The sequence below is a fragment of the Nyctereutes procyonoides genome, unplaced genomic scaffold (genome assembly GCF_905146905.1).
Source record: "Nyctereutes procyonoides isolate TBG_1078 unplaced genomic scaffold, NYPRO_anot_genome, whole genome shotgun sequence".
NCBI classification, from domain to species: domain Eukaryota; kingdom Metazoa; phylum Chordata; class Mammalia; order Carnivora; family Canidae; genus Nyctereutes; species Nyctereutes procyonoides.
The window spans coordinates 2,834,140-2,848,112 of NW_026575131.1; the positions used below are offsets into that span (position 1 = coordinate 2,834,140).

At 45.1% G+C, this 13,973-nt stretch overlaps 1 protein-coding gene across 1 annotated transcript in view; it reads right to left on the bottom strand.

The window, feature by feature from the left end:
- Nucleotides 1-155: 155 nt before the first annotated feature.
- COPG1 (COPI coat complex subunit gamma 1) overlaps nt 156-13,973 on the bottom strand; it is a 29,016-nt gene continuing 15,198 nt past the window's right edge. Inside the window, exons 16-24 of the mRNA XM_055344089.1 lie at nt 11,064-11,167; nt 10,461-10,586; nt 10,084-10,152; nt 6,447-6,589; nt 5,950-6,121; nt 4,934-5,031; nt 3,791-3,929; nt 3,369-3,467; nt 156-626 (exon numbers count right to left, since the gene is read on the bottom strand). Coding sequence (XP_055200064.1) covers nt 496-626; nt 3,369-3,467; nt 3,791-3,929; nt 4,934-5,031; nt 5,950-6,121; nt 6,447-6,589; nt 10,084-10,152; nt 10,461-10,586; nt 11,064-11,167 — 1,081 coding nt within the window. The 3' untranslated portion in view covers nt 156-495. The remainder of the gene's footprint in view (nt 627-3,368; nt 3,468-3,790; nt 3,930-4,933; nt 5,032-5,949; nt 6,122-6,446; nt 6,590-10,083; nt 10,153-10,460; nt 10,587-11,063; nt 11,168-13,973) is intronic.

The following is a 13,973-nucleotide window of genomic DNA, read 5'->3' on the forward strand; positions in this document are numbered from 1 at the left end:
CTTGAATGGAGAGGAGTGGAAGCCGTCTGACCTCAAGTACAGCAGCCAAAAGGCTGTGTGTGTAAAGGGGATAGGTCAGGTGTTCCTGGGATGGGGCTCAGAAGGGGGAAGGGGAAAGTGCAGCCCTTAAGCATGAGTCTGCAGAGTAGCAGCCATTCAATAAATACATGCTGATTTATTTATATGGACAAGATGGTTTTCTTGGGGATAAATTCAAGAGGAGGTGCGAGCATTTTATTCATTTGCGATGTCCTACCCTACAAGAAGGGCAACAGGTTCTAGGACAAGCTAAAATCATCCCCTATTTAAAAAAAGGAAAAAAAGAGTTACCCCCTAGCAGTCCTGCAGGGAAAATTTTTTTTCCCAGTGATTCCTAGTTGTTTTTGAATGCAGAGGCTTGGGAAGGAGTCTCCATTGGAATTCAGGTTGAAGGCATGACTTCTGCGTAGTGTTGAGGGGAAAAGGGTAGGAGCAGGGCCCATGCAGTTTGGCCCCTTAGCCCACAGATGCCAAGATGATGTCTACTGGCAGCTCCTCTGAACTTCTGGCTGTCACCTGCATTGTTACTGTGTCCAAAAGCAGCAGTCTGGAGCGCACCAAGATATCATGACCTCCCCGGAACACACCTAGAGGAAAGAGAGAAGTACAGGTGTGTAAGGAAGAAGCTGCAGAGAGTGGGCTAAGGGTGGGATTTGTAGCAACTCATCAAGGAGGCTGTGATGCAGTGAAACGGGAGTGGGCCTGCAAACGGGAGTTGGGCTGAAATCCCTGAGATTTTATGCAAGTCACTTTACCTCTCTGAGCTACAGTATCCTCAACTATGAAGTAAAGGAGATAATTACACTGTTTTTTAAGCTTCTGCCAGGTGCAAATGAATTAATAAAACATACAAGGCTTTTACCTGGCATCACAGAGGCTCTCATGCATGTTGGCTAAATCTAAGAGCAAAGATGAAGGGACAGCCCCTCCATGACAAAACCGCATCGCAGGTGTCTGCAAGACCCAGGGGACTAGGTTGCTTCAGTGTGGCCAGAAACAACCGCTTGGGGTCTATCAGCTGTGAGCAGGGCACTGAAGCAGAACTGCCTCCCAACCCTGTTTAGAAACACTCAGGAAAAAGGGACGCCTGAGTGGCTCAGTAGTTGAGCGCCTGCCTTTGGCCCAGGGCGTGAACCCAGAGTCCCAAGTCCCGGGATCTCTCTCTGCAGCTCTCATGAATAAATAAATAAAATCTTAAAAAAAGAAACAGGAAAAAAAGAAAATCTCCCATTTCCTTTTGTTGAGTTTTAGGTGTGATAACTGTATTGCCCTCACTCCTTTAAAAAAGGCATTATTATCTCTTAGAGAAATATACAGATATAGAGACATTTACATACAAAATGCTGTATCTGGAATTTTCTTTAAAATAACGGGATGGGATGCCTGGGTGGCTCAGCGGTTGAGTGTCTGTCTGCCTTCGGCTCAAGGCATGATCTCGGGGTCCCAGGATCGAGTCCCATGTCAGGCTCCCTGCATGGAGCCTGCTTCTCCCTCTGCCTGTCTCTGCCTCTGTCTCTCTGTGTCTCTCATGAACAAATAAATAAATTTATTTATTAAAAAAATAATTAAAATAAAATAAAATAAAATAAAATAAATAAAATAAAATAAAATAAAATAAAATAAAATAAAATAAAATAAAATAAACCGGGGATGGGGGATAGAGGGAGTGGTGGTATGGATGCTGTTAAGTTACTGAAACTGGAAGATGAGCATATGAGGGTTCATTATAGTATTCAATTTTTGCGTAAGTTTGAAAATTTCCATGTTGACTTCTTAAAATACCATTCCTATTAAAAAAAGACCCACAAACCCAGTAGAGAATTAGAGAAAGGATATGGAAATAATTCACAGAAAAAGAAATACAAATGGCACACATATTTGGGAAGAATGCTTAACTTCATTCAATATGCAAGAAATATAAAATAAAAACTATAGGGACACCTGGGTGGCTCAGCCGTTGAGCATCTGCCTTTGGCTCAGGATGTGATCCTGGAGACCTGGAATCAAGTCCCACATCGGGCGCCCTGCATGGAGCCTGCTTCTCCCTTGGCCTATATGTCTGCCTTGCTCTGTGTGTCTCTCATGAATAAATAAATAAAATTAAAAAAATAAAATAAAATAAAAACTACACTAAGATACCATTTTCCACCCAGACTGGCAAAGATCATTTGATAATGACCTGATAATATACTCTGTATATTACTGATTACTGTATTATACTGATAACATACTATGTTGTCCACAGTGTGGAAGGAAAGGCATACAGTTCCAATAGAAGGCAACTAGAAATTTTTATCAAAATGAGAAATGCGCTTTGACCTGGTAATGCCTTGGGAAGTTTATCCTATAGATATCCTCAGGGAATACATGCAAAATAAAGTATGTGTGTGTGCATGATTATTCACTGTAGCATTGTTTGTAATAGCAAAAAGCCTGGAACAATCTATATATATATTTTTAGCAATCTATATATTTATCAATGCAGGCTGATTCTATAAAATATGGTACACCCATACAATGGAATATAAGGAAGCTACAAATAAGTATGAAGATTTACTCTGGGATGATAAAAAAGTCCTGGAGAAGAACAGTGCTAATATCTACACAATAATGCAGATATACTTCATGCCACTGGGCTGTATACCTGAGCTTAAAATGGTAAATTTTACATTATGTACATTTCACCACAATTAGAAAAAGAGGAAACTCTATGCATTTTTAAATATATTTTTAATGTAATCTCCACCCCCGATGTGAGGCTCAAACTTAGGACCCTGAGATCAAGAATCACATGCTCTACCGACTGAGCCAGCCAAGCATAGGAAAGACAATATATATACTATTTACACGTAAACATCTGAGTTAAAATAGGAAATTGTGCATGTCAGTGTTCGTATCCATAAAATCACTGTTTAGTTTATAATAGCAATGCTGATCAGTCACCTGTCAGAAAGAAATTAGATGACAGGCAGCAAGGGTTGGAGGATATTTCACTGCTGGGCTTTTTTTACTTTGTGAATTTTCTTTTTTTGTGTTTTTAAAGATTTTATTTATTATACAGAGTAAGAGAAAGCACAAGCAGGGGGAGTGTCAGGCTCCCCACTGAGCAGAGAGACGGACACAGGGCTCCATTCCAGGACCTTAAGATCATGACCTAAGTTGAACGCAGACGCTTAACCGACTGAGCCACCCAGGTGCCCCTTACTTTGTGAATTTTCAATGCTATAAATTTGAATCCCCATGTTCCCAGTGGGAGCCCTCAACCCAGGGCGCAGTAGCATGCAGACTGTAAACTACGTAGGCCCTTCCCACCTAGAAGTGTTGCTTACCAGCCAGGAGCAATGTGTGGGTGTTCTTGTTATCTGGCACTTTGTCTGACCTCTCACAAGGGTGCATTCCCAGGAATTTCACGATATTGCCCACAGCCTCTGTAGGGAGAAATCCCAGCATCATTAAGCCACATCTCATTTCTACCTTTGTGTCACCACAACTCCCCCTCCTCTAAGCCTGCTCTAAGTTGCGCTTTTAAAAATTTTATTTAGTAATCTCTACACCCAACGTGGGGCTCAAACTCATGACCCTGTGATCAAGAGTCACATGCTGTTCTATTGAGCCAGCCAGGCCCTCTCTAAGGGCCTTTTCATGAACTGCCATCTGAAGTATATACTCTCAACATGGCCCTGGGTTCCTGGGGGGCCAAGGCCAGGAGGAGTGAAAGGGGAGGACACCTTTCAATAGCCAAGGACTTTACCTTCAAGCGTCTTGATAGTAGACAAGGTGAATGTTTCCTCCTTCTCAAACTCATCCCCTACCTCATCCCAGGCTGCTTCAAAGTTCAGTTTCATGACCTTTTGGATGTGATCAGCAACAGTGATTTCCAGATCTTCCAGCTGTGGAGATGGAGGTGGAAGTTAGGCATACACCTCCAGGGGAATGGGTTCCTGTTCTGCACACCTGTGGGGCATCTGCTCTGCACTCACTGCTCATCCCTTTCTGCAACGCATTGGGCAAGTGCTCACTAGACACAGAGCACTGTGCTTGGCTCTGGGGACATACAGTAACTGGACTTTCCTTCAGGTGCTCACAGCCAAGTGGTGTCCTTTCAACCGAAATGCCCTGACCCGAGTGCTCACCTTAGGATGTCAGCTGCAAGGTCACGTCCCTTTGGAAGCCTGCCTAGAGTCAGTGCCTTAAGGATCCAAAGGTCTGCCTTCTACGGCTCAGACACTTCTGACTCATCAGATCCCACCCCCTGCCTCAGAATCTCTGAGCCTGACAGATTCTGGACCCCTAGCCTCCATCTCAGCTGTGTCCTCTCTGAACCTGACACATATTAACCCCCAACCTTGGACTGAGAGAGCACATAAAGGTTCCCCATTTATCCAGCCACCAGCTCTTCACTGAGCCCCTACTCTTGGGGATGTTTGTTTCAGGTGTGTGTAAATAGGACTCAGCTCCCACAGCAGAAGCAATCCTCAGGCCCAGTTCTCCCAAGGAGCTCACTTGATCCTAGGGCAATTCCTGCTCTTAGGGTTACTGCTGGCTTTGGGAGGTTCCCTTAACAATGGCCCCCGTGTGACAATGTCAATTACATTCCACAGTGACTGTCCCTCTAGTCGCGAGGAGCTGGAATAATTTGCATCAGATTGAGTCTGCCCTCAGATGGTACTGAACCACACTGCCCCACAGTCAAACCCCAGAGCGATCCTGCACTCAGCTCATCCAAGCTCAGAAAAGTGGAATTAGACATCCTTTGAGTGCATGAAAGGACTACTCAACAGATGCAAACCAATCCAACTTCTCTAGAAAGCTTGAAGTCTAATTGTTAGCTCCTGGAAGGGGCTGCTCTGCAATCTTAGGCACAAAATTGAGCCTCCCAACACTAGCTTCTTACCACATATTCATCTTCATAGCCTTCATCATCAGTCTCCCCAGTGGTGGGGTCACAGTCCTTGACAGTGAACTTCATCATGCAGCTGAATGTGCAGGCCACTGCAGGGAAGAAAGGCTGGGTGGTCAGGTTGGCCCTAGTCCCTACAGGGGATAAGCTCCTCCATAGGGCAGGTGGCCATGGCCTATTCCCCAGGCCTGTGTTATATTATCAATAGCAGCAACCCCACACAAAATAGCCATCCAACCCCACAAATTTGGACAGAAGATACCACCTTGTGGAAGAGTGGAAGAATTAAGTCATGGGTTTGAGGAGCCCCCTCAGAGGGAAGGAAGAAAGAGGAAAGCAGGGGTGCTTGCAGGATGGCTAAGCCCATGCCAGTCACATGTCCAAAGTCCAGGGTCTGGAAAAAGACGCTGGTGGGTCCCTTGGAAGGAGTGGAGCTGGGGTGTTTGATTCTTTGTGCCTATCTTTGTACTCTCATGGTAAAATGAAAAAGTACAAGTTGAGAACCAGAGAGACCTGGGTTCTGCCTCTTACCAGCCACAGGAACTCAGGCAAGTCCTTTACCCTGAGTCTCATCTAGGAATAGGGAGAGCAGTACTTATCCCCTTAGGAGACTATGAGGGTGAAATGGGATGATGTAGGACAAGTTCCCAGGATTCAGCCTTTCTTCTTCTTTTCCTCAAGACTGAAATCAAGGGGATCCCTGGGTGGCGCAGCGGTTTAGCGCCTGCCTTTGGCCCAGGGCATGATCCTGGAGACCCGAGATCGAATCCCACATCGGGCTCCCGGTGCATGGAGCCAGCTTCTCCCTCTGCCTATGTCTCTGCCTCTCTCCCTCTCTCTCTGTGACTATCATAAATAAATAAAAATTTAAAAAAAAAAAAAAAAAAAAGACTGAAATCAAGGAGTTGAAGCTCTCAGAGGAGACAAATGGCTGGTGTACATTTGGCCCACACCATCTGGATCCCCAGGGTTCTCACATGGTCCAGGGTGATTTCTGGAGAGGGGCTCACCAGCTGTGGGGTCTTCCTTGGGCAGTGCCACCAATGTGTAGCAGGTCCCAGGCTGGTTGTAGGGTAGGCTTCGGGCAGGCACGTAAGAGACCACCTCATAGGCTTCAGTGGGCTCCATCTGCACTGTGACGTTCTCCAAGGTCTGGTCGTTGAGTGTGTTTGTGCAGTCAAACTGAACCAGGGAGGAGAGGGGTTGCTAAGAGACTGCTCTAGGTCTAAGCCCTGCTGTAGAGGAACAGCCCAGAGATCCTAACTCACCCCATGAGCCAAACTAATTCCTATCCCAGTACCTCTGCACAGGCTCCCTGTCCCCATGCTGACACATAAGAGCCAGAGAAGTCCTGAGTCAAGGCTGCAAGATACATACCAGCTGGTGAAAGAACCTATCATTAAATTGGGCTCCTGACCAAATCAGTGTGGGACCCTATAGGACCTGTCGCACTTAAGACCACTCCCTAGGCCCAAGCCCCAGCACGGCCTCGGCACTCCCTGCTCACCTGGAACACCATGTGATCAGTGAAGGTGTGTTTGGTGCAGCGGATGACATACTCTGTCTCTGATTCAGTGAGGGCCACAGGCTCAGGTGAAGACTTGAAGAGGGGTCCCAGCCCATGGAACTCTGGCACTGCCGCCAACTGCTCTGAAAGCCACAGGCCACAAATTCACTCAGCCTTTTAATTCCCAGACCAACCTGTGATGGTTTCTAATATATGCTCATGGCCAACTCTCCAGGTCTTTCACCCTACTGAGATGGATGCATATATATACACAACGGGTTACTCGCTATTTCCCAAATATACCAATACATTTTCTCCTCTTGCTAACAAAAGACCTCAGCCACAGAAAACTGACTGAGAGACCCCAATGTCTGAGGCCTAATCCATTTGGAGACTCCTACAACTTTAGAAGCTCAGCAAGAATTCTTAAAAGGAAAACTCTGGGCAGCCTGGCTGGCTCAGCAGTTTAGCACCGCCTTCAGCCCAGAGTGTGATCCTGGAGACCTGGGATCGAGTCCCACATCGGGCTCCCTGCATGGAGCCTGCTCCTCCCTCTGCCTGTGTCTCTGCCCCTCTCTCTGTGTGTGTTCCTGGTGAATAAATAAAATCTTTAAAAAAAAAAAAAAAGAAAAAAAAACTCTAAAGACGAGATGAATGACGTTATAGCCACAAAATCAGGCAAAAGAACAAACTGGTCCTATACATTTGTCAGTTAAGATAAACTGGCCAGTAATGAGATGTTTGATTCAGACTTGTAGAAAACCTCACTTCAAGTGGTCTTGGGCACCTGGTAAATAAAGCCTACCCCTACACCCCAAAGCCTGCTTCCAGCACTGGGCTTCTGGCCTACAGGCCCACATCTGGCAGCAGTCTGCACACCATGTTTGTCTATGATGACTGTGCCTACTGCTCTCTTCCCTGTTCTACAGTAGGGGCATCGTTTCTCAAAGTATGGTCATGGATCACTTGGTGTCAAGAGTTATCTAAGAGTTGTGACTTGTCAAAAACTCAGATTCTTGGCCCATCATAAATATGCTCTGGCTCTGGGATTCAGGAATCTCATTTCTAAGAAATTTTCTCAGATGTTTCTGATGTACACTAATATGTGTAGACCACTGCCCTAAGATTTTTAACTTGTCTTCCCAATTAAGTTGAACTCTATAAGGACAGGAATTGTGGCAAGGCCAGGGATCTGATTATTTTGCCCTGAACTTAGTAGGTACTCAATTCATGTTTCATGGGTAGAGACAAAAAAAGTAGGCATTATTATTATTTTTTGCTTTCTCTTTGTGACTGCTTCAGTCCTCTGCCACCTGCAGGACTGCATCTGATGAATGTGCAGGCAGTAAAAAGCCCAGAAAGAGCCAGCCTAGATATCAGCGGGCACTTTTGGGCCATCATGATCATGAGCTACTACAGCGCTTTTTCTGTGGGAATTTACTTCTTGGAGCACCATGTTTCTACACCTGACACTTAACTAACCCAGGGGATTCTATAGAAGCTATCCGTTAACACTGAGTGTCTGATTCTTCACCAATAAAATAGATTTAACAATCTTGTTCACAGTATTGTTGTAAAGATAAATGAAGCAATAAATATCAGGATCTAGCAAAATTCCTAGAACTGAACAGGTGATCAATAAACGTTAGGCTTCGGAAGACTGTTTAAAGATGAAATTCACAGCCCCTTAGAGATTTAGAAGGAGTCTTCCTTCGAAGGTATGTCAGAATGGTGATCCCAAGATGTAGACAGGCTAACTCCCAGAACCTGTAAAGACGTTACATCACATGGTAAAAGTGATTTTGCAGATGCGATTAAGTTGGATTTTTGAGAAGGCGAGATTATCCTGGATTATCTGGGTGGGCCCAAAGTAATCACAAGGATCCTTATGAGAAGGAGGCAAAAGGCTCAGAATCAGATTTGGCTGACTGTGAAGGTGCTGGCTATGAAGGTGAAGGAAGGGATCATCAGGAGAGCAATGAAGGAGGCCTCCAGAAACTAGAAAAAGCAAAGACACGATTCTCCCCTAAAGCCTCCAGAGGGAGCTCAGCAATACCAACACAGTGAAACCCATTTTAGACCTCTACCCTCAGAATTGTAAGATAATAAATTTGTGTGGTGCTAAGCCACTAAGCTTGTGGTGATTTGTGGTAACAGCATGGAGAAGGTAATACAGAAGGAAAAATTCTGTGTTAGAGTGGTCCCAGTTAGTTCCAGATCCTAGTTTTGCTGAATTTGAAAGGTAAATTGATAGAAGATAGGATTCTCGAATGGAATGGAAAAGGGGGGGGATTTAATTAAACAATAATTGGTAACTGACCGTGAGGAAGAAAGGTACTGTTCTAAGTGCCATGATAGAGCATATAAAAGACAAAACCTGTGAAGAACCATATAGAACTAATTAAGAGAAGACAGAAGAGCTGGAATACAAGAGATGAGCATAGGAGATCCTTCAAGAAGAAGGAGGGGCACATGTTAGACCCTGAAGGTGGGAATTCAGTAGATAATATGGTATGGCAATTAGATACACAGCCTCTACCCTTAAATAGATGCAAGACCAGAGGGATAGATAAATATCTAAATAAAACCTTTCCAGACAGTGTGGACTTAAATGTCTCTGGAATCCAAAAAAAAATACTAGGGTCTTTGGACCCCAACTATACTGAATTTGACCTCTGGTATCAGCCTGGGCTCTCAGAACCAAGGCCAAGTGGTAGCCTTGAGCCAGTCTGATGTGAATCTTAATTCCAACCCCTCTACTTTCTTGCTAATGCAACTTTAGGCATATCACTTTCTCTCTCTGAACTTCCAATTCCTCCAATACTAAATGGACCCAATACCTTACAACTGAGGATTAAATGTGCTGTCTAGGGTACCCTCAGGGCCCAGCACTCCAGAATAAGAACTGTTGTTGATGGGAGTCTGGGTGACTCAGTCAGTTAAGCATCTGCTTTTCTTTTCTTTTCCTTTCTTTCCTTTCCTTTTCCTTTCTTTCCTTCTTTCCTTCCTTCCTTTTTTTTTTTAAGATTTTAATTATTTATTCATGAGAGACACACACAGAGAGAGGCAGAGACAACATAGGCAGAGAGAGAAGCAGGCTCCATGCAGGGAGCCTGACGTGGGACTCCATCCTGGGACTCCAGGATCATGCCCTGGGCTGAAGGCAGGTACCTAACCACTGAGCCACCCAGGAATCCCAAGCATCTGCTTTCGGCTTAGTCATGATCCTAAGTTCCTGGGATCAAGCCCAGCATTGGGCTCCCTGCTCAGCAGGGAGTCTGCTTCTCCCTCTGTCCTTCCCCACTCACACTCTCTCTCTCAAATTAAGAAGTAAAGGGATCCCTGGGTGGCTCAGTGGTTTGGCGCCTGCCTTTGGCCCAGGGCGCGATCCTGGAGTCCTGGGATCGAGTCCCACGTCGGGCTCCCATCATGGAGCCTGCTTCTCCCTCCTCCTGTGTCTCTGCCTCTCTCTCTCTCTCTAAGTCTATCATAAATCAATAAATAAATCTTAAAAAAAAAAAAAAAGAGTAAGAACTGTTGTTGATTGAGTCTCTTCTAATTTCCCTGAGATCAACTACCCTAAAGCTGAGGAGACCAAGCCCAGGTCCTAAGAGCCCCACCAAGCACTGCTACTCACCCTGGAAGATCTCTTGCCGGGTAGCTGCCACTTTCTCAGGCTGCTTGGCGGCTGTGATGGGGGTGCTTTCTGCAGGAGCAAACAAACACTGTGACCAACAACTCCAGTAATGGGGATGTTGACCACAGAACTGTTACTTAGGGATTATAACTTCCAACCCCCCTGACAGAGTGTGAACATGTAAGAGTACAGAACACGTGAGAAAGAGTGTATGCATGCATCTCTATGTCCTGGAGCCAGACGTAGAAAGGATTATTCCATCCTTTTGGTATAAGCACCCCCATCCTGACTAGGTTTAGTGGCTTCAGGGCCCATGCAGACCTTCCCACAGAGCTTTGGACCTGACAGCCTCTGAAAGGAGCACAGATATTACTTACCTGTTCTCTGCTCTGCCATTGGCGTGGTGGCCAGGGGCACAGACTTGAGGTCAAAAGGTTTTTCCGATGGTTCTAGAGTATACTGCTGCAGAGCTCTCTCCAGACCAGGGATGGAAACTGTCAGACCTAGAAGCCAGTGGGAGACAGACATGCCTGCATACATGACAGAACGAGCACCTGGAATCCCCCACAAAAGACTGAGACCCAGGGGTCTAGGTTTTATGACCCTAGACCACTGAGAAAACCACTTAAAACCCTCTAGGCCTCCACTTTCTCATCTATATCCTTCTTCACATGGCTGGTATGGAGATAAATGTATATAGAAGAATGACTTATAGAGAGTAGAGTACTATGCAAAGAGAGATTTTTATTAATGACTAGTGTTTCAATTCACCGAGCTGTTTCCACCCACATTGGTGTGAACCACAAGATTGTAGGTCTCCTGAGGTTAGTGATACCATGAAGTTGCCATGCAAGTCTAGCCGAAAGTGTCTTGCCTCAGGCTTCCCCTCCCCAGTGAGGATCAGGTGCACCTGCTCTGGAATAGTGAGAAGGGCCATAACTCTGGGATGGGGCCAAGTCAAAGGAGCTGGTAAGACTCACCATTTAGGATATACCCTGCATTGAGGGCCTTCTGCTTCTGCTCCAGGACATTGAGATAGAAGGTGGCTCGGTCCCTTACTTCATTGTCATCATCCATCACACACCTGCAGTCAGAACACACAGTTTTCCTGGCTGGGGCCCCACAGGGGTAGCAGGAGGGATACGGGAAGCCTTCATCAGAGGCCAGAGGAAGCAAGTCTCCTAAAGCTTAGTCCCTAGATGTGCAATCCAGGCATGAAAAGCACAGGGGAGCCTATGATATTCTAACTACCTAAGGGGTGCCCATATTCATATTCCCTGGACCCCCTCCCTGAAGTCCATCCAGTGAAGAAGGCAATCTCCTATATCCAGCAGCATGTGTCAAAAAACAAATTTTTTTTTTATTGGAGTTTGACTTGCCAACATATAGCATAACACCCAGTGCTCATCCTGTCAAGTGCCCCCCACAGTGCCCATCACCCAGTCACCCCATCCCCCCACCCACCTCCCCTTACACTACCCCTTGTTCATTTCCCAGAGTCAGGAGTCTCTTCTGTTGTCACCCTTTCTGATATTTCCCACTCATTTTCTCTCCTTTTCCCTATAATCCCTTTCACTATTTTTTATATTTCCTGTATGAGTGAAACCATATAGTTTGTCCTTCTCCGACTGACTTACTTCACTCAGCACAATACCCTCCAGTTCCATCCACTTGAAGCAAATGGTGGGCATTTGTCATTTCTATTTTTTTTTAAAGATTTTATTTATTCATAGACACACAGAGAGAGGCAGAGACACAGGCAGAGGGAGAGGGAGAAGCAGGCTCCATGCAGGGAGCCCGATGTGGGACTCGATCCCAGATCTCCAGGATCACACCCCAGGCTGCAGGCGGCGCCAAACCGCTGTGCCACCAGGGCTGCCCTATTTGTCATTTCTAATGGCTGAGTAATATTCCACTGTATACACAGACCACATTTTCTTTAACCATTCATCTTTCGATGGGCACTGAGGCTCCTTCCACAGTTTGGCTATTTTGGACATTGCTGCTATGAACATTGGGTGCAGGTGTCTCGGTCTTTCACTGCATCTGTATCTTTGGGGTAAACCCCCAGCAGTGCAATTGCTGGGTCATAGGGAAGCTCTATTTTTAACTCTTTGAGGTACCTCCCACACTGTTTTCCAGAGTGGCTGTACCAGTTCACATTCCCACCAACAGTGCAAGAGGGTTCCCCTTTCTTCACATCCTCTCCTTCCCCACTCACATTCTCTCTCTCAAATTAAGAAGTAAAGGGATCCCTGGGTGGCTCAGTGGTTTGGCGCCTGCCTTTGGCCCAGGGCGCGATCCTGGAGCCCTGTCTTGTTAATTTGTTTCCTGTCTTGTTAATTTTCACCATTCTCACTGGTGTGAGGTGGTATCTCATTGTGGTTTTGATCTGTATTTTCCTGATGGCAAGTGATGTGGAGCATTTTCTCATGTGTTTTTGGCCATGTCTATGTCTTCTTTGGTGAAATTTCTATTCATGTCTTTTGCCCATTTCATGATTCCACCCTCACCACTGCTATTCAACATAGTACTAGAAGTCTTAGCCTCAGCAATCAGACAACAAAAAGAAATAAAAGGCATTCAAATTGGCAAAGAAGAAGTCAAACTCTCCCTTTTCACAGATGACATGATACTGTACATAGAAAACCCAAAAGACTCCACCCCAAGATTGCTAGAACTCATACAGCAATTTGGCAGCGTGGCAGGATACAAAATCAAGGCCCAGAAATCAGTGGCAGTTCTATACACTAACAATGAGACTGAAGTATGAGAAATGAAGGAGTCAATCCCATTTACAGCTGTACCCAAAATCATAAGATACCTAGGAATAAACCTAATCAAAGAGATAAAGGATCTATACCCTAAAAACTACAGAACACTTCTGAAAGAAATTAAGGAAGACACAAAGAGATGGAGAAATATTCCATGCTCATGGATTGGAAGAATTAATGTTGTGAAAATGTCAATGCTACCCAGGACAATTTACACGTTCAATGCAATTCCTACCAAAATACCATGGACTTTTTTCAGAGAGTTGGAACAAATCATCTTAAGCTTTGTGTGGAATCAGAAAAGACCTTGAATAGCCAGGGAAATATTAAAAAAGAAAACCAGAGCCGAGGGCATCACAATGCCGGGTTTCAAGTTGTACTACAAAGCTGTGATCCACCAAGACAGTGTGGTACTGGCACAAAAACAGATACATAGATCAATGGAACAGAATAGAGAACCCAGAAATGGGCCCTCAACACTATGGTTCACTAATATTCGACAAAGGAGGAAAGACTATCCACTGGAAAAAGGACAGCCTCTTCAATAAATGGTGTTGGGAAAATTGGACAGCCACGTGCAGAAGAATGAAACTGGATCATTCTCTTACAATATACACAAAGATAAACTCAAAATAGATGAAAGTTCTAAATGTGAGACATGAATTCATCAAAATCCTAGAGGAGAACACAGGCAACACCCTTTTTGAACTTGACCACAGCAATGTCTTGCAAGATACATCTAGGAAAGCAAGGGAAACAAAAGCAAAAATGAACTATTGGGACTTCATCAAGATAAAAAGCTTCTGCACAGCAAAGAAACAGTCAACAAAACTAAAAGACAACCTACAGAATGGGAGAAGGTATCCACAAATGACATATCAGATAAAGGGCTAGTATCCAAGATCTATAAAGAACTTATCAGGGGCAGCCCGGGTGGTCCAGCGGTTTAGCGCCACCTTCAGCCCAGGGTGTGATACTGGAGACCCGGGGTCGAGTCCCAGGTCGGGCTCCCTGCGTGGAGCCTGCTTCTCCCTCTGCCTGTCTATGCCTCTCTCTCTTTGTCTCTCATGAATAAATAAAATCTTAAAAAAAAAAAAAAAGAACTTATTAAACTCA